Below are 27,707 nucleotides of genomic sequence, written 5' to 3' on the forward strand. Positions count from 1 at the left end.
TTTATAGATACCGATCTGCTGTCTGTGGCCTACATTCAGCAGATGTTTGCTCTCTAGAAAGACGTGTTAGATTTGCTTCCTTTAGTTTCATGTTACCTTAAATCTGGGGTCACACACATTAAAGCTGAAATAAACCAACTTGTGTGTCTTCATTACTATCATCATACCTGTATAATTCATATATGTACAATCTGTGAATACTCATTTATGCAAGTCCAAGTTTACCAATATAAAACAGCATCACTATAGCATACTTAGACTACACTACACTAATCTGTACAGCATGTTATCGCTCTATCACTGTATATAAGTGGTGCAAAGAAATAAAGTACATTTACTCAAGTACTGTATTTAACTACACCTTTGAGGTACTTGAACTTGACTTAAGTATTTCCATATTACACTACTTTATACTTTCCAATCCACTACATTTATTTGACAGCTTTAGTTACTTTTCCAGATGCAGATTTGACACAATGGATAATATAACAAGCTTTTAAAATACAACATTGTTAAAGATTAAACCAGTGGTTTCCAACCTTTTTGGATTTTAACATCTTAAAAGAAGCAGTGTGTAGTCGGCTCACATTTCAGATGTCTATGAGTTGTTAACAGCTCCATCAAATTGTGATTTTTCCCTCTAAACTTCTCACATGGTTTCATTTCAATAAATGTTCAAAATGATCCAATATTTCACCAAAAATTCAAAAGATTGGAGAAAAAGTCGAAAAAACTGAAAACAGATTTGTCTATCAGAACTTAGTTTTTTCTTCTTTCCTCTTTTTTTTTTTATGTAATGAAACAACGGTAGAATAAAGCAGCATTTTAAAATAGCTAGTTTGTAAATGTTTATTATTTCAAAATATAACTATATCTCTATTCAGCCCTGATTGGCAGTTTTGACTGTGTACACATTTATTGCAAACCTTTTTATCTCTCTTCATATCTCTGTCGTAAAACATTCCTCTGAAACTAAATATTGAATCTCTAGAAATGTATAACTTAGAGCTCTATTTAACATTCAGAAACACAGGAAACTTCACTCCTGTCACGTTTGTTTTTCTCCAGCTGGGTCATGTTTCAATAAAATGATTAAATATATTTGGTCCCATGCAGGTGTTATTCTGGTCAAGAGACACAGAGACAGACAGGACGATACAGGAAGTGTGTGTCAACGTAAAATCCCTAATTCTATTCAACACGTAAACTTTGACACCTTTTCACAACCTCACAATGCATATGACCTTTTTCTTTGGTGTATACGCTTTATCGCTTAGTGCGTTTAAAGCCCCCCTCCGTCCAAATATGTATGTTTTGTGTTTTTGTCACTTCAGCCAGATGTTTGAGCTTCTCTGTGCAGAATGATGTTTGATCCCAGTTTGTTTTCACATCTGGACTGAGTGTAAAACTACAAGTGTACTAAGCTGGGTGTAAACTACAGACTTCAGACAGGTACAACTGTGCTTGAATGTATCAGATTATTTGTGTGTCATATAGGCTATAACATGCCATTAACATAATATGAATCTGTTAAGGGATTAATTACAAAGAAAGACTGAGAAATTGTGTTTTAGTAGCAAAAATGTCATTATATTATTTGTGCTGCTTATTTGCTGGAACAACGAAATTCTCATATCTGCAAACAAGTAATATGTTTCTATTGTATTGTCTTGAGAAGCTTCATTGCTTAGTGCGTTTAAAGCCCCCCTCCACCCAAATATGTGTGTTTCTTTTTGTCACCTCACCCAGATGTTTGAGCTTCTCTGTGCAGAATGATGTTTGATCCCAGTTTGTTTTCACATCTGGACTGATTGTAAAACTACAAGTGTACTAAACTGGAAGTAAACTAAAGACTAATTGTGCCAATCATGCTTGAATGTATAGCAGATTATTTGTGTGTCATATAGGCTGTATTATAGTCTATATGCCATTCTCTGGAGGGATTAATTAGAAAGAAAGACTGAGAAATTGTGTTTTTAGTAGCAAAAAATGTAATTATATTATTTTGTGCTGCTTATTTGCTGGATCAACGAAATTCTCATATATACAATATGTTTTTATTGTATTGTCTTGAGAAGCTTCATCGCTTAGTGCGTTTAAAGCCCTCCTCCACCCAGTAGTGGGCCCTGATATGGGCGAATTGGGCAAGCGCTTATCTATTATTTGCATGTGAAGTCAATCTATCACTGTGTCCTGGGGAATTGGCAAATTTGCAGACACTCTGTTGTGCATGTGCCCCTGCTCGCTGAGAGTTATTGATGCTATCCACAGAAGCTATGAGATCCTTCTGATAAAGGATTAGTGCAATTGAGAAATATTATTCTATTTCATTTCTATTATATTGTTCGTTTTTTGCCACAGATCTTGATACATTTTTTATATTTAACATATATTTTTAGATGTCCTTGTGGACATATAATCAATAATATATAATACATATATTAAATAGAATTCCTGGGGAGAGGGGGGTGGCTTGCTCGAGGGGGGGTCTCGCCCAGGGCGTCATTCAAGCTAGAACCGCCACTGCCTCCACCCAAATATGTGTGTTACTTTTTGTCACCTCACCCAGGTGTTTAAACATGTTCTGGGTATTAATTTGACTTTAAAGCAGCTTTATTAACTCTTTTGCTGCTTTCCACTCATCCATTACTTAAAAGCAGGTTGATTTGAGAGAGAGTGAACTGAAATATGCATGTTTTTTTTAGCAAGTTTTATTGTGAAACGTGGCACCAGAAGTTATACCTGTACTCTGTCTGACTTCACCTTCACGGTCCAATGATGATGATGATGATGATGAGGGGGGTGTCTCCTCTTCCCCACTAACGCATCACAGGGGGATTCCTCTTCATTACATACGCAGCTGTTTGCAGGCACAGAGCTCCAGAAACGTGACATATATTTGTTCCCCCCCTCTCAGATACCCGCCGACATGTTCACCGGGATGCGGACTGAGGACTGCGAGGACTCGGGGATCCTGGATGCTGCAGCTCTGAGGCAGCAGAGGAGACTGAAGCAGGCGATCCAGTTCCTCCATAAGGACTCGGCGGATCTGCTGCCTCTGGATGGACTGAAGAAGCTGGGGACATCCACACAAGGGGTGAGCCCCATTTTAGAGGCCTTAACATGCTCACAGCTAGCCAGAATGTAAACTAATGCAAGTTATGACGATGGTCGTGCTTAATTCATAAAAGGTAAAATATGTTGTTCATGTGGACAAAATAGATGGTCTAAATATATGTTTAAATTCAAATATGGTTTAATTTATAATTTCCTTTGCTGTAAAAAACATTTGAGCTTTGCACAGCTGACAGATACATGTGGAGAAAAGGCTAATTGATGACTAAAAATAGAAATAATAAGCTCCCACACCAATTAACTGACCATAGTGTTGACAGTATGTGAGATATTTTAAAATGCAGTGAATTGGTATTTGATAAATGAACAAAATAACCCTTAAAACAGTGAAAATTAATAAATACATTTATCTAGAAATGGTCATTGACATTACTGTTTGTCTCCAAGTTTTAATTACAGTCTATTTACCTCAGAAGTTGGTGCTTTTTATACTGTTTTATATTGTTTATTCAACATTCACCATCAATATGTGTGTTTTTTTTAATGTTCATTGAGCACTGAGAGTATCTGAAGATTTCATCATTATTGATTATAGTTTTGAGTCATGTTAGAAACTTATAATTATTTATTTATTTCTACTGTAGCAGCCGCATCACATCCTACAGAAGCGCCTCCTCGAAGCCAAGATGTCTCGGGGGAGGATAAGCATGTGTGGAGTAACAACACCTAACAACAACAACGCTGTCCTGTTGACCCGCAGTCGTTCAAATTCACATGGGGACGAGGAAGAGGAGGAGGAAGACTTCATCTATGTCCCCTGCCAGGTGACCAACAAGTTATTAATCCAACCAGCTGCAAACAGAGCTGTACTACATTACAACTACTTCAGAAAAAGGGTTGAAACTGCAAATATTTCCAAATTTAGTGATAAGTCATAAGTGTTATTTCATTTGTTTATTCCTGTCATAATAAAACATATAACATGTTTAAAGCATTATGTTTAACATTCATAAGAAAACTAACATTTCTTATCATAATTAACTCAAGAAATAGTCTCTCTAAATGCAAGAAAATGATAGGCTTAAGTTGTTTGAGCTTATTACACCTTTTGAACTCATATGACGACGTTGACTAAAGAAATAATAGAATAAAAAGGAACAAAAAGAAAAGAATAATAAAACAATAATAATGAATTGACCCTGTTTATATAAAGAGTATATTTTAAATATATTGCCTCCTTTATTTGATTTGCTTCTCTACCTTTTATATCTATTGTGATTGTTGGTTGCAGCTTCCTTTTAGGTTGTAATGACTTTACTTTTGTATATTTAGAATAATTCTTCAAATACACAAAATATTTTATATAAATTGACGTTTTTTTGTTTTCTGTTTCTGTTGTGCTTCTATCCATCTGGCCCCTCGTCATCTCCGTCACTCATCCACTGAAACCATGACCTCATCTGTGTGTTGACAGTGTTTAGGGCAGCAGGTGAATGTGTTGATTGACACGGGCTGCAAGCTGAATCTGATGTCCTCTCTGACTGTGGAGAGATTAGGGTGAGATGATTCAGAGCACACATGTTCATTATCTGTCCTTTTTACTGTCGCTGGGTCACTTTGAATATGTAAATAGTAATGAATACACACACGTCAGAGGAAGATAACTATGCCTCTTCTTCTTTCAGAAACTTGTGACTGTATTTTTTGTTTTTGTTTTCTCAAAGTTTGAAAGATTTGATCGAGGAGAACAAACTGGAGATGGACGGCTTTCCATTACAGAGGAAACTCCACATTGACGGTCACATCGAGGAACTCAGCCTGAACATCGGACAGCTCAGGATAATGTGTTCCTTCGCTGTAGTGGGTAAGGACGAAGAATAAGATTAAAGCATTGATTAAAGATTAGAGCTAATTTTGTGAGTGCATTCAGGGATTTCAAGAAGATTTAAAGTATTATGAAGTAAAATTAGTATCCAACATTATTGTATTGATGTATTTGCAGATAGTAACAAGCCACTGATGTCTCTGGGCAACAAGACATTAAAGTCACTCAAGGTAATTTTGCTTCACCACTAATGCTGGCTAACACTTAAACACACAGATCATCAACAACATAGATACACAATAAGGATATAAAGCTAAAAATCCAAATCTATAAGGTGTCTACCAGGCATTGATGCTGATGGACATGAATGTGTGTAACAAATTTCATGGTAATCCGTCTATTAGTTGTTGAGATGTTTCAGTCTGTGTTGGACCAAAGGACTGAAGATTAGCTGAAGAGCAAAAAAGACACAAATACAATCAGGCAGATTTGGAAATACTGACATTTTCCTTCAAAGTTAAACTTGTGGCAGGTTTGTGTGATGTTTCCTGTATCGTTTTATTGCAGTGCGTAATTGACACTGAAAATCAGATGTTGGTGTTTGGAAGAGCCATGAGAGAGCAAGTTCAGTTTGTTAAGAAGCCAATCAATGAAAGGTAAGAAGATATATTTTAAGACAATGAAAATGTTTTTTTAGCTACACCCTCCTTTATGTTCACACAGTTAAATTTGATTTAGGATAATGATTGATTGATTTGTTTACAAGACACTAAATGATAATAACCAGGATAACCGTGACAAATCACGATAAACAGCTCCACAGATTCAAAAAGAGAAAATGTCACAACATTCAGTTTACAGGGAGGAAATGTCCTGTTGGGCCTTAGTAGCCAAGCATCTCCTTTAAATCTCACTAAAACAAAATATCTCTATAATAAAAACCCAACTCAACAGCTTTGAAAAACCAAATCAAACAAATGATTCCTCAGGTAACTTTACAAGTGGCAATAAAATACAAAAAGAAAGTTCATCCTTGACAACAATAAGATCACAAAAAAAAACAACACTTAAATGTTACCCTTAAGATATTTCTTTATATCTAGAATGATTCTTAACCAATGGAACAAAATGCACTTTAATGAAACTTGGGGAGGATATTGTTGTGCAAACAGTTATATGATGCAAATTTCACTGTGTGGACAAATTTTTGTGCGCACAATGCATGTTTTGGGGAAGTTGCACATTTCAGACGGTTGGAGAGTGTTGTGCACCACTGAGAGTGAACATACTGAACATGCTGTGAAACATTTTAAAAAGTGAATGCACACTAGTTCTGGAAAATTGAATCTTAGATTTGTAAATGCACCTACAATACAACTTTATTTTAAGCAGTATGTGCATTATTAAAGGACGGTTTATGTGTATGAAGTTGAGGAAACCAAATGTTCTACAAATCAATCTAAATGAGTCATTTCTGTTTCTTCTTCTTCTTTTCACACAGCACTTTCTCCGACTACAGAAACCTGTAATACTGACTTCCCTTCTAACAACACGTACAGTGACCAAAAGCAATAGAAATGTTTCCTCATACAACTAGACGCCTCATTAGAGAACTTCAGATTTCCCATTTCATAAACTCTCACACTCACTGCCTATTGGTTTGTTTGCTGCGGTCAGTGGCAGCAGCGGTGGACACACACGGTCCCTGGTGTCGTGTAGCACTGACAATCATTTCTTGTAGCTTTGAGTATGATCATTACTGAACTGTCACTACAGTAATATGTGTTGTGCAGTTAGTAAATACATTATTGACAGACAGAACATGTAGTCGCTGTAGATTTTTAAGATTCTTGTAGAATTGTGATTTAAAGCTCTTGTATTGTTCTGCCAGACGAAGTACGACATGTGAAACCGGAGATCAGTCTTGCAGAACAAAGGTTGCATGATTTTTATGTCATGTGAATTGTAGTTTATAAGCCTATAGCACATACAGTAGCTGTAATATATATATACTGTTGAGCTGCTGTATTTTATAATGTTGTAATGTATTTTCTAGTCCGAAACATGTGTTTGCATTGAGGTCACTGCCTTTTAACGTTTACAAAGAGAAGGTGACACTTGTGATATGTTTTATCACTGGACTGTAGCAAAGTGCAGCACTGGATATTAAATAAAATCTCAAATGATGTGACAGTCTTTTGGGTTTTTTGTAAGGAGGAAATCTTACGTAATGAGACTGTGCTATTTCGAAACTGGGTCAGAGAAAAGGTTGACATGATTAAAGCTGCTAATAAGAGTTAACCAAGAAGAGATGGAGCAAAAAGAGGGTTTGACATGGATTAAGAAAAAAAAAAAAAATCCTCACACCCGAGCAGGGATGAGTGTCATTTCTCACCATGGCAACCAAAAGTAGTGTTTGGTCACGCTCAGCTGATTGGCAGGCGAGCAGCCCCTCCAGTGGCTGTGAAGAAGACTGCCTCGGTCTTTAAGAGTTCTCCATGGAAACCATCGTCAACAAGTGAGGTGAAGTTGTCGCCTGCAGCTGACTGAGAAACACTTAAACCTGTAAGTAATGTAGTGACCTCATCTGTACTGCTTATCACTGTGTTTTAAGATCAGATAAGAATAAAAAGGGAGTTGTGTTAAGCTGCTTTCTTTGATTGTTTGTGTTGTTCTCAGTGACAGAAACACTAAATATAAGTGTTGTGTTTTCTCTTACTGTCAGTTTAATGAGGACTAAATGTTTTATTTAGTGGATACATATTTTAAGGCGACCAAGAGCTGAACTTTATAAGAGAGAGAGAGAAAGGGTTTGAAAAATTTGAAAACTTCACAAAACCAGTTAAATATTTTATTAAACATGACCAATTTATGAAAAAAAGTGTTAAAGAATCAACAGAACAAAACAAAAACATAAACTTTTATTTAAATTCTTCACTTCAATTATTAGATTACTTATGAATGTATTTAATAAAATGATAAAAATGGTAAAACTTACAGTATTTCTTATGAGCTTTTAAGCATCTACCATTTGTGTCTGGCCAATGAGCTTAAAAAGGTTGTTTAAATATGTTATAACATATTTAAACATGACAGATAAAATATTTAAGTGCTAGTAAAAATGTGCACAAACTGTTAGTTACCTACTGCCTCCTCTGTACATTGCTTTTGGTCTCATAGTTAAATCTTTTTGGGGAGGCTATGTCAGTAGAAATTAGATTTCAAAATATAAATGTTCCTCCATCTCCTCTGCTTCTTTATATTTATAACATTAGACCTAAATACATTTTAATATAAACTTTTGCTGCTTGCAAGGAAATGTTACTAGAGCAGGTTGAGTCTGAGCCACTTACAGTTCATATGTGGTATAATGAAATATTTAGGATTCTTCCCCCAGAGAGTGCAGGCCTGAGCAGGAGCGTACATTAATTTAGTGAAATATGGTTTTTTTCTAAATCAAATACCACATGTGGTTGGAAATACATCGTTAGCAGGAATGTGCATCAATTCTTAATTATATAAGAACAGAAGAGCACCTCATTAATAGAAAATGAAAGGAATTGCTGTAGAGATGATCTATTTTTGTAGTAAAATGTGGCATTTGCCTTTATTGCAGAGCATAGATGGAGGATGTTTGTAATTATTTGTGTTGTTGTGGATGTTGTCTGGTTTAAGGAGTAGGGGGAGGTGTTGTAGTCAATATGTTCCTTTGTCTTGTACTGTATGTGTACTGTTTATATGTGTGCTATGGAAATAAAAGAAAGATAGTAACTTAAATGCAGATAGAAACAGAACCACACACAGTTTCAGGAAGTGCTGGACAACAACAAACTCATAAACTATAAAACTACTAAACAGATTATCAGATAGTAGCAGACACAGCCTGTTCATAATGGGCTAAAAAGAAAGTGTACTTAATTTTGAGATTATACAAAGCTATTGAAAACCAAATAAAATCATCTTCCCCCACATAATTACAGTGTAAGGATGACGTACATGCAGACAGCGGCCTCCGAGGCTGCACTGATTCCTCTGTTTCTCGGCAAGCGGGGCTGCAGCATCACTTTTGTCCTGGACAGCTCAGAGAACATGAGAGCTGCTCTGGAGGCGGTCAAACGCCTGCTGATTCAGACTCTGCTGACGAAAGCGTCTCTCAGGGACTCTCTGTTCAACGTCATGACATTCTCAGGCAAGGTGAGGTGAGACTAACAGCTCTTTACAACACCAACAACCACAGATACTGCTACACAGAGAGGGTCATTTATCTCAGAGGACGAGGAAAAAACAATCAATATCAGATCAATTAGTGGGGCTAAAATGTTTTACAGCTACATTAGCAGTGCAGTTTGGCTGTTTGGTTGTCATATCCAGACTTAAATATGTCAACAACTATTGGATGGACTGCCATGACATTTGTACATATTGTTGAGTAAGTTGAGTTTCACTGATTTTGATGATCTTCTGACTTTTCATATAGCACCACCAGCAGGTCAGGACATTCATTGTTCCCACATAATGTATCCTCATGACATTGGTGATTCTTTGGCTTCATCGCCAGCGTCAGGTCAGTTTTAATTAGTGAAGTACCTTTATTTAGTACCTGCAAAACTAAGTTTGCCATGGACCACAGTTTTAGTCCAGGGGAAATTTTGACCTGTCACTACATTTGATGAAAGGTCAGGAGGTCAACAAAATACATAGGGAACCATAAATATCTGTACTGATTCCAGTTTAAAAAAACACTTCAGCCCAAATAAAATATCATTTGAGGTACAACCTTCACTTTCAGTTTTTATTTTCTACCTTTAAATGGCCCATTCTCTCTTCCTACTTGGCAGGTGAACTGCTGGTCCCACCACATGCGTCCTTGTACTCCTGACACAGTGTACACGACTCTGTCCTGGATTCACTACATCAGCTGCAGCCCCGGAAAAGATCTCCTAGCTGCCCTGAGCATGGCTCTCACTGACCCTAACTGCCAGGCCGTCCACCTGCTCACTTCAGACTTCCCCGACCAGCCTGAAGCCGTGCTGAGAGCCCTGCCGGCCCTGGCAGCCTGGAAGCCTGTTAATGTCTTCTATCTGCAGGATTCAGGCAGCCAGCTGGATAGCAAGACCCGAGATTACCTGCAGTGTTTGACCCATGCCACAAGAGGAAGCTGTTACATGATTTCAGTCAATTTGAATGGATCGCTGGAGAAGGTAGAGTATGGGTGAATTTGGTGGGTACCAGCCTGGACTGACTGGTTCAGAATTTTGGATTTTTCTGTGATATTAATTATATATCGCACTTTGTTGGACACAAGCGCACATAAGGTCAAATACAACATTTTGACACTGGAGCTATGAGGAGAAACTGCACTACTCTTTCTGCAGTCACGAACACAGATGCTATGCATGCATTATATATACGCAACATCTGCATGCATTAAATATAAGCAACATCTGGGAGAGCCTACATTTTCATTTCTATGAAAAAAGTCATCATGAGGACCAGTTACAGCATTTAAGGCAACTGTCTCAGTCTTTTCATTGAATACTTTCATCCCATCCAGTTTGTCCTCGAACCACTCAAAAGGTTTTCCACATACACTGACTTCACTTCACAGGGCAAAGTTAATTGTATCTGGAGTCAAACTTAAAGAAAAAATGTATCCAGAAAAGACTCAAAAAGATATTTGGTCCCACTTTGTATCAGTTTGTGGGTGAATAAACTAACCTAAATTCAACAAAGGGCCATATTAAAAGCTTTTTTACTCCACAGTGGATTGAATTCATCCAAAATCTTTGTTACTGTTCTCTTTAAGAGTTAGAGCCATTCTTATCTTTGTCTCAATATTTGTTCCCTCAAATGAGAATCTGACATTTTTGCAGACTTACAGAGTTTGACAAAACATATTGAATAATAAACTTAAGAAATAAACTTATAAATTCATTATTAAACATAACCCCAATAATTTAAAAGAGCTTCATTGTGATGTAAAATGTTTAAATTCAGAAAAATGTGTGACTGTGTGCTTCTGTGCATTTTGTCAGCTGACTCTTCTGTATGTGTCGGAGGGCCAATCATCAGTGCCAAGCGTCTCTCTGGTCAAGTGTTGCCGTCCGTCTACCTCTCTTATAATCCCACAGCAGCACAACACATCCTCACCTCAGCTCAGGTTGGTTTCCATGACAACACCATCTTTAAAAATGCAGTATGAACAATATTAGAGCTTTGTAGCTGATAATCTCACCAAGTCTGACAAAAACATGAACACAATATGAGTGATATGAATAGACTCTTCAGCCGAAAGACCTAGTAATAATAATAATAATAATAATAATAACATTAAATGAAATCAAAAGGCAATAACAATAAACAAACAACATCACATAAAAGCTAGTCTGTAGAAATTAGTTTTAAGAAGTGATTTAAAAGAAGTTAGCGATTCTGCAATCTGTGGTCCCTCAGGTGCAGTCTGTGTAATTTTCAGCGCCCGGTTACATCCTGTGTGCCGTCTGGCCGAACTCTGACCAGCTCAGAGTTTCTACCAGGAGGCAGAGTGCTGGCCAGGAGGGAGATGGATGGCTTTTATTATCTGGGCACTGTGATACAGCAAGTGCAGGTGAAAAGATATGATGCCTGTAGGCCTATATCATTACATACACACAGTGATAGACCACACAACACACTATCAGTGTTTTAAAAAATGACGTTGATGGTTTTTGTCCACATCTTCAAACTCAGGGCTGCAGAGGAGTTTGGGTAGTTGAGTTTGACTACCTGGGGAGTGTTAGTTTGGCTGTCGTCTCCTCCAAGCAGCAACTGGTTTGCTCCCTTGACATGCTGAACCAAACCAGAGCTCACACACACTGTCTGGTACCTGGAGATACTGTCCTGTCACCATGGGAACCAGACCTAAGGAGATACGGGCCGGGGAGAGTGATGGCCGCCACTGAACGCAGAGGTAGTTTTGGAGGTACGATGACAGAAATGTTTGGTTTTTACAGTGAATATCAGTGGTGTCAGCTGAGAAAAATCCAAGAGGATACATTATCTTTAAATGGGGGGGTAATATTAGGAGAAAAAAAATTAAAACTGTATATTTATGAGAGAAAAGAAGTTGGATATTTTCCAACATTATAAAGTTGCAAATTTGCAAGAAAAAAACAGAGAAAAGAAAAAAGCAAAGAAGAAAAAAGTGTTTATTCTACCAAGAACATAGAATCACATAGCATCACTTTGCAACACTAGAGAGACATCGCTTGTCGTGCATTATGCCTGCCGTGGAAGAACTGATCAAATTGAACTTTTCAGTTGGGTTTAGCAATGAGGAGATACTGATATCTGTTTATGATCCCCATCAGTAGCTAATTCACTCCCCTTCTTCTCTCCTACAGCTGATGGTGTTACAAGCTTCCGGGTGCTGATGTGGAACGGCTGTGTGTCTCTGGTTCCTGTCAGTCTGGTTTTACCCATTTCAGCTTCTCACCATGACAGAATAATCAGGGAGCTCCAGATGCCAACATCAACTCTCAGTCGTTCTTGCAACTGGCTTTGTGCTCGCAGCTCTTCCAGCACTCCCCGGCCGGTCTGCACCGACTGCTGTCAGTCAGCGTCTACATCTTGCTGTTCAATCACAAACCTCTGGCCTTGCGTAGCTCCACCCAGCTGTAGGTCAAGCCTTGGGAGGATGGATGGATTAGATAAGGCAGAGCGAGATAAACAGGTGGACTTCAAAGATATAGATATACTGAGAAGTGACCCTGAGGCCCCATCTTCTTCCTCTTCATTTCTCTCTGATGATGAGACCAGAGAAACTTGTCCTCCTGCAGATAAGCTGAGGAGTAAACAACAGCGTCCTCCCTGGAGGTACTGGAGCAGAACAGGCCCGGAGCCACAGCACAGACAGCCAGGTGGGAAACACACAAACTGAGTTCTTCAATTAGTCTTAAAGCCAGAACTACCAAACTTGATTTAAATGACAAAATTATCTTATTAGCTATATTAACTTCACATCTGAGGAAAACACATTAATACAACCTGCATGAGACTACCAAGCCTCCTCCTCTGGGAGACTCAAACCAAGAATAAGCAGGAGCGACTGAAAAAATAGGCTAATTTTCACAGGGATTTTTTCATTTTTCTACAAATATAACTTATTTCCTTTACTATCATACAATTATCTGATTATGAGAATAACCAGTTAATTTTCTGGTGATTGACTGATTAATCAACTAACTGTTCTATAATATTTGTGAACTCATTTGTATAATTTCTGCATTTGTGAGTAGCATAAAGGGACTACAAACTACATTGTTATACAACCTTGTGTGTAAAATAATAATAAATCTATCTTGAATAATGCACTGCACAGTGTATAGTGCACAGTATTCAATCTGCATGAAATATCATCACATCGATATACTTCTGTATTTATCTGCAGGGGGTGCAGTACCAAGGAGGGCATCACCACCTGCAAGATTCAGCTTTCCCGTCCCAAAGACGAGCGCCTCACCCAATCACAGCTCTATGTTTCAGACTCTTCCAGGTGCTAAAGGAAGGAGAGCGAACATCAGAGATGTTTTTGGAACGATCAAGTTCAAACCTCGACCACCAGGGAGACTACAGATGATCAAACCTGACCATGTATCTGTATAAAGTTGGTGAAAAACAAACCAAACACCAAAACTTTAAATTAAAAAACACTTTATTTTAAATACACTGATGCGGTAATAGTGCTGGCAAAAATATTAAGTGCAATACATGATGTTGTAGGGCAGAATTTCAACACACGATCTACATTAAAAAAACACTCAAGATAAAATGCAGCAAAATATGGGTCTCAATGTGCAGCAAATAAAATATTTTGATAGAAAAATATAATGTAAACTCTTACTGCAGATACTGGTATGAAAGAAGCAATAAAACACACACACACACACACACACACACACACACAAACGCAGCATTAGCAATGCTTGGTTTTGTTATTGAAAATTAAAGCTGAGTTTGGTCAGGTGAGAGGTCAGAGGTCAAAGGTGAGGTCGATGCTCTCTCCAGCCTTGATGCTGACCAGCTGGGTCTGCTCCTGAGACTCTGGCAAGCTTGCAGTGACAGCGTACGTTCCAGGTGACACCTCGATGTAGAACTCTTCACCTGCAGGCGACACGCGACCCTGAAGACAACAAGACTCGAATTTTAAGTAGTGATGGGGGAAACTCTGTCAAAATAGCGACATCTGCTGTAAAACTACTGGTGTTGCATTTGTAAGGATTAAATGTGAGACCGTAATGAGACAATAGTAGTTTTTCATTATTGTTATTTTGTTCAATAAAGTCTATATTATTAGAATAGATCACTTTTAACAGGGTTTACAACTCTGTTTTTAAATACTGTGGCAGATTCGTATCTTGTATCAGACCTACTCCCATATGAGAGTAACACAACAAGGCCTCATTTGGGGTGAAGCGAGGTATCGAAACATCTCGCTGTGATACTTCTGCTTACATAAGGTCGCTACTGTGAAGTTTTTCTAAGGGCTGCTAATTTGGTGAGTTCAAGAGTCACTATTTTTAGGACATATTAAGGCCAAAAAAGAAATAGTAAAAATGTCTGCATACATTTGTATGTTTTATGTCAACTGTGGTATTTTGAATGGGTCATTCTAGATCTACCAAATCTACAGTTTTATCCACTGTTCTATAGTGATGGCTTTCTACAACATTTGAAGTTTTAGGTTTGCTGACTTGTTTGGCCGTATGGTTGAGTCGCAGCAGCTTTACCTGACACTCAAGCACAGCTACTTCAGGCTCAGACAAACTGAGCATTTGCCATCTGTACCGGGCAAAGTTTCAGCTGTGCGAGGAAACACCTGGATGAGAATATTGAATAGAGTTAAATATTCTTTAGTCCAGGGGACCAAACTGAAGCTAAAAATATCAGTGAGTATGAAACTGGCATTCATAAGCTGGTAACAAATAAATCCTCCAACATTATGTCCATGTTACAGTATGAGAGGGAAGTGTTTGACCGAGTTTGTTTGGGAGCATTTCTGCCCTGTAGTGCAGCTTTAACGGAGCTATTAACACAGCTGAACATTTACACTTTATCAGGGTACTTCTGTTGTGCAAAGTGCTTACATGCTTCCTGCGTGGCAGTACAGATGTTATCCTCCCAGCAGCTGGTCTTGTATGGAACCTGGACACGTGTTTCCTCTCAGCGTCAGTGGGCTCAATGCAACAGCCGGACTCATAAAACTTCTGCAGCACACATGCAACAGTCACATTTTAGTCTTTAAAATCTGTAACTAAAAGCTTTGGGATTGCAGGAAAGCAATTACTGACCTTGCACTGATAGGTTGTCTGTGCCATGAACTCTGTGATGGTTGCAAAGGCGTTATCGAGCCCTTTGTGTCTTCTCTGAAAAAGTGAAACGAGAAATCAGCATGACGACAGAGATGAGCAGAAAACCCAGTGAAGGAGTCCACTCGTGGAAATAGGGATCATGTATATAGAAAAAGACATGCAGGCACCTTGACTGGTATTTGTGTGTCTTCATCCGTGCTTGTGGAGGTCGGGGATGCACCGGTGCTTGTCCAGTCTATAGTCCGCCTCGAGGCCCGCTCCAGCACCTCCCGGCCCAGACTGGCAGAGCGCCGCAGGGAAGACTCCAGCCAGGCTTGACTCGCCATTAAATTGAGTTTAACACCAGCAACCTTCACCTGAGAGAAGAGAAAGGCAAAAATGGTTTCACCCTAAATTAATTCACAAAAACTTGAACAGGAGCAATTTGCTGTCATTTCCACTAAGTCACGTGAGGCTGAAAGTACATGAGCATCAAATTTGATATCAGTTATATAATTGTCTTTTTCCTCTGAAACATTTAACACAATAAATAATTTACAGTGTTCAGAAGAGACTAGTCATATTATGGGTTATTTAATAATGAATGCACACTCAGAAAATCAATAAGTATGGACTCAAATCATAAAGATATAATAATAATAAATGCATTCTCCCAGTAGAAATAGTTCATGTGCCTCTGAGCAGGAGACAGCACACAGTGTAAATACACTATGCAGGGTTTTATTCATGTGCAGGTCATAAGATATATAATATAACAGACTGCCGAGAGAGACCAGGCTGATCTGACAGAGATAACTGTAAGCATTTATTAGTATTAGCACAGTGCACATTAGGGGCGGATTTAGGAGTTAGGAATCCGGGGCTAAGCTCAGACCACCCACAGCCAGGGCCAATTGTTTTTGTGGGATGGTTCACATGCATAGAATTTAATTTTACTGCATTCAATGACTACTGCAAACATTAGTAGTAGTAGTAGTAGTAGTAGTAGTAGTAGTAGTAGTCCATTTTTTTTTTGGTCCTTAGTAATAATTTTTCAAAAACAATGCACATAGACATAGATAAATAAAAACACAGTATTAGCTTTAACCCTTACATACTGTTCATATTCTGACTCTGACATTAGTCTCTACACCAATTCACATTCATAAATTCCCCATCAGTCATTAATACATGTTTGATTAATCTGATGGAAAAAAGACTTTCACAATCACTATTTTATTGTCCGGGAGAACATTTTATAGAATATGATGAATTTTTGGTCAAATTTGTACATTTGCATATGTAAAAATGTGTTATCAGCTGCACAACCCTGTCCCCCCTCCCCCCCAAAAAAACATGCATTTTATTTCCACATTAAGAAAAGTCCAGCTAAAATATATGTTGTAAGGTTTTTTAACAGCTCTCAAATGTAAAAATGGGTCACTGAATATATGTAAGGGTTAAAGGGGGGGGGATTATATTCATTCTTTAACATTGTCTAGACTGAAATATCTTAAGAAGTTTCACTCTTAATCACAATTGTCATAAACTCACCTAGATTCAGTCAGCAGCTGGTTGAAGTCACTACTCAGAAAAAGTGACTATAACAATTTTATTTTTTTAAATAATTAATTTGGACTTTTAAAGAAAACATTCAAGGCTGCTGCCCCAAAAGCCACAACTAGCTCCACACCCCTGGTGCACATGTGAGGAAAAAACGTCTCATATCTAAAAAAAAATTAATACCTCGACGCAAATGAGGGAAACGTAGATACAATAAAAAAGATTTGAATAGTACCCTTTGCACTCCTACGTCCCTACAAGTGGACGCAGTGAAACAGCGCATGCGTGAAGATTAACGCGACCATAAGGAGGTACTTATCACTTTCTCTTCCGACAGACGCTCGTTTCCTGCAGCTGTTGTTTTCACCAGAAACACCAAAACATCAGAACATTCTAACCGCTCACGTCACGTTCTATCGTCGTCTCGTCATAGTTCGGTCATCGCCGTGGCAACAAAGTCTCAGGTGTGACAGATCTATTTTTTCCTGATGTTTACCAGCTCTGCGCGTTCACGTCGAGCGGAGCAAGTAAAACACGCGCGTTCACGGATGTCAACACGTGTTCATATTTAACTTACCTTTTAAAAGCAGTGCTCCTCATATTTCTACATGTTTAATGTGCAGAGAGAGAGTTCACACAGCCGTGGACGGGCTGCTGTTTTCAAATGACAGCACAGGAAATCCTGCATGTGAGACCCCGCCCACCTTAAACTCCTGCCCCCTACACTCACCCACTTGTATATGAAGCTCAACAACTATAATAACCTGTAGTGGAAATGCTCCCTTAATTTCATAGCTCAATATTTTTTATTAGTATTTATTGTATTCCTTGTTTATAATTCCCATTTCTATTCTTTTACAAATCTCTGCTGCTGAGACTTCAGTAAATATCTATATATTTATCTATGTAACTACTGAAAAAAGGTCATTATAACTTGTTTTTATCAGGTACTTGATTGCACTTTATTTATTGCAGCACTGGTCTTTTTTAACTGCTGCTGCCTTATTGTCTTTTAATAGTTCTTATGTGTTTCTTTGATATGTTTAATTATTTATTCTATTTTCCCTTACACTGTGGTCCTGAGAAATGCCATTTCATTACGCTGTATGTATTTAATAGATATGGTTGGAATGACAAATAAAGTCATTTATTAGTGCGAGTACTGCTGTAAATAGCTGAGCTGCTTTGTAAGCACATTGTACTTTACATTTCACATCCTTCATTTAATCTCTGCACTTTTCACTTTCATTTAATCCATCAAACTAGACTTTATATTGTTCACTGCATTCAATTTCTAATGTTATATAATTTCATTCTTCATGCACGTCACATCTAACTTTTGCAGCTTCATTTTTGTCAATATTTCAAGTTGCTAATTTAAGACTACTTAATTTTGGAAACAGATTTTAAATGTTAATTTCATTATTACCTTACTTTTTTATTCTTCTGTTGCATGTACGTATTATATGTTGAGACATTTTTATACTTGCATTGGCTAATAAAGTTGATTTTGATACTCATTGTAGCCATTCAATCACTAATAGTCTCCTCTTTATGATCACTGCTTAACATCAGGGGCAACAGTGTGCATACAATATTTTATAATATATAATTTTTTATGTTTTGGACCTTAACCAGGAAGCAGTGCCATTCATTTCCAGTTTCAACACTTTCCAAAGGCTTCATTAAAAACCTAGTCTTTTGGTTATTGAGGGTCCCATCAGGTTACATCATTATCAGGTTTCCTCAGGGTGAAGTTTTTATCAGTTATCAGTTTTAACCTTGACTCATTGACACTGAAACTTAAACTGGTCCCCACAAATGTTTAACATTTTGTTTGTGGGAACAGTCAGTGTAACCAAGCAGCTGCTCTATATATTTACGCTTCAATGATCCAAAGCAGAAGAGCAACTCTGTCCGGTTCAAAAATGAACTTTTACCATTGTTTAACAATGCTTTCCACATTTTTTAAAGCATAACACCTGAAATGACACCAATTTTATATTTGCAAGTACTGTAATTTTTGGGTCTCAATACAGTACCATAAAAGCGCCACATAGATATAAAATCAGGCATGACAAACTCTTAGTTCCCATTTATACAGTTTATTTCTGAAAAAAACACTGACAGGAGCATTATGCCATCAGCACGCAGGCTCCTCCCACTGCCTTGATCTTCTCCTCGGCCCGTCGGCTGAAGAACTTGGCCTTGACGATCACGGGCTGCTTGGGCAGTTTGCCTTTTCCCAGAACTTTGTAGTAGCCCTGTGAAGCAAAAAACAAGACATTAATCCTACGGCAAAGAGGACAATACTACATGATAGAACACCAGTAAAAATTTTTTTTTTTTTTAAAATCACAAAACAAGACCGTAGGCAATAGCTGAAGCTACAATACACAAGGACACAAAACTTGAAAACCTCAAATTGCTGAAATAAAAATAAAAATTAGAAAACGTGTCAGTTCCTACAAATTTACCAACACATTAACAGTCTTACTAAAGTTTAAAGTCAAGCAAGAATAGTATGTGGCAAACTAGACGAATCTCAAATAGAAAAGGACACTTTAAGGGTGATTCTCCTTTTCACACTGGTTATTGAACCCAGCGCTAAATTGCATTAAAAAATGAAAGTTCAGGAATTCCTCTCTGTATGCATTTGAGACAATAACAATAATGATTGGGAACTGGGAACAAGTGGGCAAACTATTCTCTATTAAAGTAAAAATACAACTTAAAACAACCACAAAAATGTCATTTACACCTTTTAACAAGTTTGTAAGAAATACACCCAGGAATAATCTGTTTAGTTACAACAGCGATAAGACATGGGTTTGTTAATTGATGTTAAAGTTTTGCTTTCCATATCTGACAATTGTAAAAAGACATAAATATTAGCTATAATAAATATTGTGTAACTGTCCATGTGGGTGACTGACCTACAAGAGATGCAGTCGGTGAATAGGACCAGTATTTACTCTAAGAGGACTCTAGCACACCAAGACAATGATATGTGTCAAGATGAGACTCTAGTCTCTACAACATGAACAGCAAGGTGTTGAAATTATTTGAAAGCACATTTTTTAAACCTTTGTCAAACTAAAGTAAGCCACTTGTTTCTAGTCTGAGCTACTCTACAACATGCACACTGCTACCTTTTCTCTGCATCTTCTCTGTATCAACCTCTTCATTGATCTCTCTCACTCTGGGTTAGAGGCTTTCCTCAAAATGTGATCATGGTCCTAGCCTCAAATATTATTGCTGCAGGGTCACAGTATAACCTTTTCAGTTCAAAAACAAAAAGACAGTCCACCCAAATGTTTGGCATATCGTCCTCATCCCATTTCTTGGCCCATTACATACAGAGTGGTTTTACAAGCTCCATCTATCCCTTTATATCATGGAGATGAAGACTGGAGATAAAAAGTCAGTGAAAAAAATGGACTAAAACTTACAGCGCGCACGGCATCAATGATGGGTGCGGGTCCTTCGGGCTTCTTGCCGTAGTTGAGCCTGGTCTGCTCGCTCACCAGAGTCCACAGCTTGTCCAGGTTGATGGTGGGGCAGTGGGTGGTGTTTCTCTTCAGATGGTAATGTCTCATACCCACCTTACCGAAGTACCCAGGATGGCTGGAGATGACACACAGTGAGGACAGACGTTAAACTCAAAGCAAGATGAACATGTTACAGTGTTATTCTGAGTTGTTCCTGTAGCTTTATTTCCATTATTCATTGTTTTAGGTCACATTATTCTACAGAGTTTAAGACATTTGTTTCAACAGCACAGTCACTTTTCAAAGTGTGCGCTACATTTCTAAAAACACATTCCTATTTTGATATTTTATTAGTGCAGATTGAGACGTTGACAGCAGTGATGGACCGAGCTATAATAATTATTGTGTAACTGTCCATGTGGGTGACTGACCTACAAGAGATGCAGTCGGTGAATAGGACCAGTATTTACTCTAAGAGGACTCTAGCACACCAAGACAATGATATGTGTCAAGATGAGACTCTAGTCTCTACAACATGAACCCAACTTCTGACTCAGCAGCAGAAATACACCAAAACACTACAGAGGTGAAAGCCCACAGGTACCAGACCTCACATGAACCCAGAAACAGGAAACAAAGTAAAAACAACTAATGCATACATTTAAGACACATTTCCGTCCTGAGTGTTTTACCACATATTAGGGATGTGCCGGTGCCTCATCTCAGCTATATACACAGTGGTGAAATATTCTGATAGTATCAATACTGCCAACAATTTCTATCATTTCTGTGATTATTGTTTTCAGAGGACATTAAACACTTTAGTAGTTTAACCATAACTGGCCTGTAAGAGCTCAGTACTACTGCTGTGGTCATTTAAGGATTACTCTGCCTTTCAAAAACTAATCTAACATTTAATACCAGAAATCAGTTGAATCAGAAAAACTTCCAGTATTTTAAGTAATATGCAGTTAACTGTCTCAAATGTTGAACAACCTACTCTAATTTAGTGTTTAACAAAGCTGCAACATACAGACCAGAATAAAATCCCAGGTGATCAGGTGTGAATTTATCCATTTTAACACTAATAGTAGGATTTCAGGAAATATGAATTATTGTCATGATACAATTTTAACCTCAGATAATCATAATATGAACATTTGACACCAGCACATCCCTAACACACATACAGGTATAAGGAAAGGTTCATGTTAGCCACAGTTTGTGCCTCTCAGCATACATTCAGATCAAAGAGGTAACCATCAGTTCCTCCTAAAGATAGTTAACGAGCAATTAAAAAGGTAGTTGCATTACTTATTTATGATTGTTATGCACCACAACACCAAGGTAAAATCTGTTTATGTGCAAAATTGCTGAAAATAAATTGACACTGCTAAGTGTTGGAAAAGGCAAAAAGTTTGTTACCAGCTTCCTCTTATAAACATCTGGCTAAAAGATTCATCTCCCCTGCACTTTAAAACACAATTTAACTTGAAAATTGTGACTAATTCTTGTCCTCATATCTTTGTTTTGATACAGAAAAGAGGGGGGCAACTTGAGAAACAGGTTAAAAAAAAAAAACCTCTTATGATTGATCAAGTGAAATATGTTATCATCTACATGGTCAGAAGAGTATTTGGGGGTACTGGAAATACCTTCAGAGCAGCTATAAGTCTTTATAAACAACCTTATGGACAGATTAATTAACTATCTTACAGAGAAACTTGATGGTTACCTCTATGACAAATGCATGCAGATATAAGAGAGGCACAGACTGATGTCAATAGTTAATGTGAACACCTGAAATCAGGTTCATTCATAAGAGCACTCACTATTTGTCGAAGTTGATCCTGTGGTGATGCATACCACCAGCATTACCACGACCTCCAGGATGCTTTCTGTGTTTGCCTGTAGGGGAGAATAAGAGTCACATTAAGCCTAACAAAACTTCCACATGAGCTACAATCAACATGAAAGTGATATACAGGTAAGTTACTCACCAATGCGACCATGTCCGTGGCTGACATGTCCACGAAGCTTCCTGGTCTTCGTCTTCTTGGTTGGCTGTCAAAGAATTAAATAAAAAAGATGAATTATCGATAATAAGCTGTGAGGGTAATGGTCTGACACATTGCTCATGAGGCTGGCTAACTAACCACATTACCCAAGTAACACTTGCTTATGAATACGGACAAAATCTACTATGAATTTGCATAAAATCAGACATTAAATACAAGTTTTCCACCTTAAAACGAGCTCATATCTCCATCAAACTTACATGCTGCCTAGCATCTGGGGAAGCTAATGCTAACTCACCGGTTTTAACCAGCAGACTTAACAATTTAACAGGATATTTCTATTCACTTTTTATTTTTTAACAGCTAGCACAATTCTCACGCTTATGACAAACATTATAAAGGTTTTATACACGCGGTTAACACAAACTTAACTACACAGTAAGCATCGGTATATCTGCTGCTGCCGGAGGCCCCTGGTACTGCCTCACTAAATATACATTATGTTTAACAAAATCATGGTAATAACAGCCGCTTATTAACCGAGGGAGATTATTATACTATAATCCGCCATCGGATGGTGATTTTCTGTACGAATAAACACGGATGGCCACAGATTTGACTGAATTTCTCAGAGCAGGGAGTTCGTGACGGTACCTACCATCTTGGAGGCTAGTTGAAAGAGGAACGGGATTTGGAAGACTCGCGGTTTTGTGCGAGATTTCTTGCCTCGGTGATGTTGCTGATAACATAGTGCAGAGACCCCTAGTGGTGGGAGTGAGGTAGTGCTGTGTCTCTGCTAACAACAAAGTACAGAGACCCGTGGTAGTGGAAGTGAGGTAATGCTTTATCTCAGTTATTATTATACATGGGAGGAAGAAAAGGAGTAGAGGATTCCTGCAACAAAATATATAAAAAGAACCTAGATCTTGTGTCTTTCCTCTCTCCGAGATTTTTTTTGCCTCAGTAATGTTGCTGACAACAAAGTGCAGAGACCCCTAGTGGTGGGAGTTAGTTAATGCTGTGTCTCAGTATGTATTATTATAAATGAGAGCGGGATCCTGCAATACTAATATAAAATATATTAAATCAAACTATATCTTTTGTCTTTCCTCTCACTGTTCAAATATATGTTTGAGATCTAGTAACTGCAAAGAGCAGAGCATACGATTTCATTTTTATTTGACCTGATAATGAGTTGATTGAGATTGATTGAGACAACTTTATTGTCTGTCGTGACAGAAAATCCTCTTCGGCATGGCTCAGCACAATAAGAACAACACATAGACACACATTTTTTATATGCTCTTTGACCTCAATTTGACATTTATTTATGTGGAGATGTTTTTAATAATGTATTTAAAAGTGATCTTTGTTAATTATAGGCTACACAGTAAAGCCACCTATATTTCATCAAATTCAATGGCTAATGTACTTATGTAGCGTTTTTCTAGTCTTTTGACCACTCAGTAGTATAAGAGGAACAAGAGATAGTCTGGCTTTTCTAATTTGGCTGATTATCTATGATTTCATAAAAGCTTGGCAATTTTGTTTGATTGTGTTTTCCCTCTTGTCTGCCTTAGATATAATATAATATAATATAAGAGAACAAAGCTTTATAGTCCACCAATTTGTCTTCAACTCACCAAACACACGAGAAAACATAAAAGCAGATATACAACATAAAAGGTCTCATTACACTTTAAGAACAGTTTATATCTGTAGCTTGGATCTTATTAGTCACTTACATGTGTTGTATTATGTAATGTATCAAGGTTCAAGGTTCAAGGTGTCTATATTATCCCAGAGAGGCAATTTGGTTTAAATCTTCCAGTTGGTGGATGACCACTCGACCTCTGGAGCCACAGATTAACTCACATCCCACCAACATATTTAACATACAAGTATTTATGACTGGGGCCCCTGGGAACCCCAAGAATAAACTACTGTAAGAAGCAACCGACATAGCAAAATGTTAACTTATTTCTTGTCAAAACATTATTAGTTAGATAATTAACGTCCTCTGAAAAAAACAGATGATTATTATTTTAGGGTTAGGGTTAACCCTTTCCCAGTACACTCCTGGGAAGAGCAGTATTTAAGGTCATCGACAGAGCACATGATGAAATGCCTCCTACAAAATGACTGACAGAGTACTCCTAACCCCTGTGATAGTGTGATACATTAAACTCAGTAAATAGTTCCACTCATTAAAACTGTGTAGGTGGAATTGGGTGCATTATATATTAGTATTTTTAAAAAGCACTAATTACAACAGAAAACAGTGATACGAAGTCATAGGAGCAAATTCATTGGAAAATTGGAATGATAGAATAAAGCACCTGTGAGATATGATATGAATATAATATATAGATAGATTGATATTAAGATATTTATTCAAGCAGTGTTTAAATGCTGGATCCATACACAGTTAAACATATTCACACCTCATTTTCCTCATCATAAACTTAAATCCATAGCACTTTTTTAAACACAACAAAAACCAACTAACACCTATATTCTTACAACACCACATGCAGTGATATATAAGACATCACTGTAGAGTTAAACCTCACTGAAATAGCATACATACCTGTCTAATTTGAACATATAGTAGAAACCAGGTCAGCTGTGATGAAAAACCAGTTGGACGTGTTGATTTTTCTGCATCAGCTGGTAATATAATTGTTACCTTGACATATTTATGTCACCGTTGAGCTTCTTATAGGAGTGACGCCCCACTCTGACAGTCAGTGATGATTTATACAGAGTTACACATTGTAACTCGGCAGTTCAACTGTTAGTTTATATTTGGCCAGATTCATGGGAGTGAACTTGTTTGATGAGATCTCACCATCACCAAATATTTTATGGCCCTTTTATTTGTATTTGACTTCATTACATGAAGCCTGTAAGTGAAGAGTTTAGAAATGAAGAAATGACTGAATTCCATCTAAATGTCCGACTGTATATTATATGGTTCTTGCTTCATTTTGATGACGTCCACTCCTGTACTAAAAATATATTTCTGTAGCTAAACCTCTGTAGGAAAACATCTGAACATTTATACAAAGGATTAAGTGTAATTTAAGCTTTTTATTCAACAAGCACAGTTGATGGAAGTGTTGTACATTATTTTTGTAGGATTTCTTAACCTGACAAACAGTAATCTTCTTGTACAATCCTTCTTATTGTCGGATTTTAGCGCTGCAGGGTTGAAGTGTGAGTGTAGTCATCATTGAAGGATTTCCACAACTGATGCAACACATTCAACAACTAAAAACGAGAGTACAGCCATTTACTGAGCTAAGCATTGAGAGGGAGGATTTCTACATAGCACTAATTCATGTTTTTTGACAGCAGTTGGATAAAAAAAACTAAAAAAAAATGGTTGAACTGACGGACATATTTTATAGAGATGATAAGCTCAGAGTGGGCAGAGAGGTTGGCATGCACACATGATAACATGAATGAAATACAAGTCTTAAGATCTATTTAATGGGGTGTAGTAATCTGAGGAGTAAATTAATATGATAACAAGAAGGCTGTATGACTGACAATAGAAAACACATCATGAACTTTCACATATAGGAGCTGAATGTGTTGTTTTTTAAGTTTTTTTTTTTACATCATTGGGTTATCAGGTCACAGTAATACTATATCAGACAAAGTTGATTTACATAGGTCTGTTATTCAAAACCTTAGCCAACATGACAGCCTGGCACTCCATCATTGGTTAGGATTTCAGGGAGGGGATCTCACTACTTCAAACTGATGTTAAAGAAAAGACAAACGACCTGCAAGTGAGCCTTGACAAGATTCACCAGACCAGTAAGGGACTGGTGGTTTTAAATGACTCACTGCCGGATGTTGTTCTACCTTTGATAGGCTGAGTGTTAGATATATCTCTGTTTATTTTTATAACATCTGATGCTAAACTCCTCAGGCTCAGGTAAGAAGAACATGATACACTTGCTTGCAGGTACAGTGGTGAAATGTCAGGGGGGCTGAGGTTGGATCAGAGGCTCTCCACCAATCAAATCAGACGTGTCCCCCTTGGTACTGGACTAACGGAAAAGTGCCATCCCTGTCATCGTCAGCTCTCACCCACCTGGAGACACGTACACCTGCCTTTCTGAAGCTGATATCTTGTTTTTTTTTATTGCTCTCACTCACACTTAGGTAAGTTTCACACATGATGCAACTTAGACTTTATTCTTGCCGGATGATAATGCGTATTTGTTTAGTACATCGATGCTTTTTTTGTTCGTGCATGTTATCATTACACATTAGACTTGGGAGTTACTATTTGTCTTGAGGGAATGGAGCAATCTGAGCATGTGATCTTAAATTGTTAATTCAACCGCTTCTTTGGTGGTTTCCTGTTTGTTTTGATGCGTTTATTTCAACATCAACACTCAGCTCACAGGAGATTTCAAACCAGCAGCTTCTTCTGTGTTTTTCTTATGTTTTTTTTTTTTACCCCAAGAGCCTCTATCTCCTGGATATGGCGCACTTGCCTCACAGATGCCATGACAACTTTCCCCAAAGGCGGGCTGCTCTGTTGCCACTGGAAGCCGAGTGTAGATTACAGCTGGCACTAGAGGCCATGTCATCTGAGACTGGTCCAAATCCAGCATCCACAGCAGAGGAGCCAAAACTCCCAGCAGAACATGTAATACAGAGACACAGGCAGTGTTTTTGAAAAAATGGCTTTAGAAAAAAAAAAAAGAGAGAGAGGAGTTTTAAAGATTTGATTTAATTATTGGTGTGATTCTTTTCTTGGATAGCTCAGCAGTACTGCGTTCTGTGTGATGGAAAAGGAGCCAAACTGGTCCTGCAATGGAAAAACCACCTCAGCCTCTCCATCATGTGAAAAACAACAACTTCCTGACGAAAGTGTTGCAGCTTTACTGAAGAGAATAAGGTGATAAGACAAGACAAACAGATGGTGCATGTTGGATGATACTAATCTGAAAATGTGTAAAATATTTCTTAATTGGCCATAAATTATCAAAGAGAGACAGATACTGCAATCAAGTGTGGACTGGACTCGAGTCAAGTATCACGTGGACTCGAGTCCAGGTGAGTCAGCCTTTTGACTGAGCTATCACATCTCACTCTTAATTTTTCTTTTATATCACATTTGGAGTCATCAACTATTTAAATGACTGAATAGTTGATTAATGTATTAGTTGATGGATAATTGAATGTTAAAAGTTATTTTTAAGCACAAAATGTGAAAATATTATCTGGTTCCAGCCTCAAATGTGAAGATTTTCAGCTTGTCTCCATTTTATGTGATTGTAATATAAACATTTTTTATTTTTGAACTGCTGATTGGCCAAAAAAGCTATTCAAACAAACTCAACAATTACCTTAATAATCAATTTAAATGTTATGAATTTTA

The 27,707-nt window shown here is 37.7% G+C and overlaps 3 protein-coding genes and 2 non-coding genes across 6 annotated transcripts; 1 reads left to right on the forward strand and 4 right to left on the reverse strand.

The window, feature by feature from the left end:
* Nucleotides 1–2,929: 2,929 nt before the first annotated feature.
* Nucleotides 2,930–6,429, forward strand: LOC133981934 (nuclear receptor-interacting protein 3-like). Its single transcript, XM_062420811.1, has 7 exons — nt 2,930–3,097; nt 3,720–3,899; nt 4,550–4,632; nt 4,800–4,939; nt 5,078–5,130; nt 5,468–5,556; nt 6,402–6,429. Exons 1-7 carry the CDS (start codon nt 2,930–2,932, stop codon nt 6,427–6,429), a joined length of 741 nt encoding a protein of 246 aa, XP_062276795.1.
* Nucleotides 6,430–13,581: 7,152 nt separating this feature from the next.
* akip1 (A kinase (PRKA) interacting protein 1) lies at nt 13,582–17,489 on the reverse strand. Of its 2 annotated transcripts, XM_062420374.1 has the most exons (6): nt 17,369–17,489; nt 15,417–15,605; nt 15,229–15,303; nt 15,025–15,144; nt 14,668–14,756; nt 13,938–14,060 (listed from the first exon to the last, which is right to left on the reverse strand). In XM_062420374.1, exons 2-5 carry the CDS (start codon nt 15,573–15,575, stop codon nt 14,685–14,687), a joined length of 426 nt encoding a protein of 141 aa, XP_062276358.1. In that variant the 5' UTR covers nt 15,576–15,605; nt 17,369–17,489; the 3' UTR covers nt 13,938–14,060; nt 14,668–14,684. The 2 variants fall into 2 exon arrangements, with proteins under 2 accessions (XP_062276356.1, XP_062276358.1); XM_062420372.1 differs by lacking the exon at nt 14,668–14,756 and having other exon boundaries at nt 13,582–14,060.
* Nucleotides 17,490–18,880: 1,391 nt separating this feature from the next.
* On the reverse strand, nt 18,881–26,831 carry rpl27a (ribosomal protein L27a). Its single transcript, XM_062420812.1, has 6 exons — nt 26,781–26,831; nt 22,959–23,039; nt 22,283–22,346; nt 22,115–22,190; nt 20,244–20,418; nt 18,881–19,055 (listed from the first exon to the last, which is right to left on the reverse strand). The coding sequence occupies exons 1-6, from the start codon at nt 26,829–26,831 to the stop codon at nt 18,927–18,929; spliced, it is 576 nt and encodes a 191-aa protein (XP_062276796.1). The 3' UTR covers nt 18,881–18,926.
* On the reverse strand, nt 19,699–19,828 carry LOC133982603 (small nucleolar RNA SNORA3/SNORA45 family). Its single transcript, XR_009925347.1, has one exon. It is a non-coding gene; the product is annotated as a small nucleolar RNA SNORA3/SNORA45 family (small nucleolar RNA).
* LOC133982604 (small nucleolar RNA SNORA3/SNORA45 family) lies at nt 20,685–20,814 on the reverse strand. The gene has a single exon (XR_009925348.1). It is a non-coding gene; the product is annotated as a small nucleolar RNA SNORA3/SNORA45 family (small nucleolar RNA).
* Nucleotides 26,832–27,707: the final 876 nt, after the last annotated feature.

Source organism: Scomber scombrus, chromosome 6 (genome assembly GCF_963691925.1).
Source record: "Scomber scombrus chromosome 6, fScoSco1.1, whole genome shotgun sequence".
Lineage (NCBI taxonomy): Eukaryota > Metazoa > Chordata > Actinopteri > Scombriformes > Scombridae > Scomber > Scomber scombrus.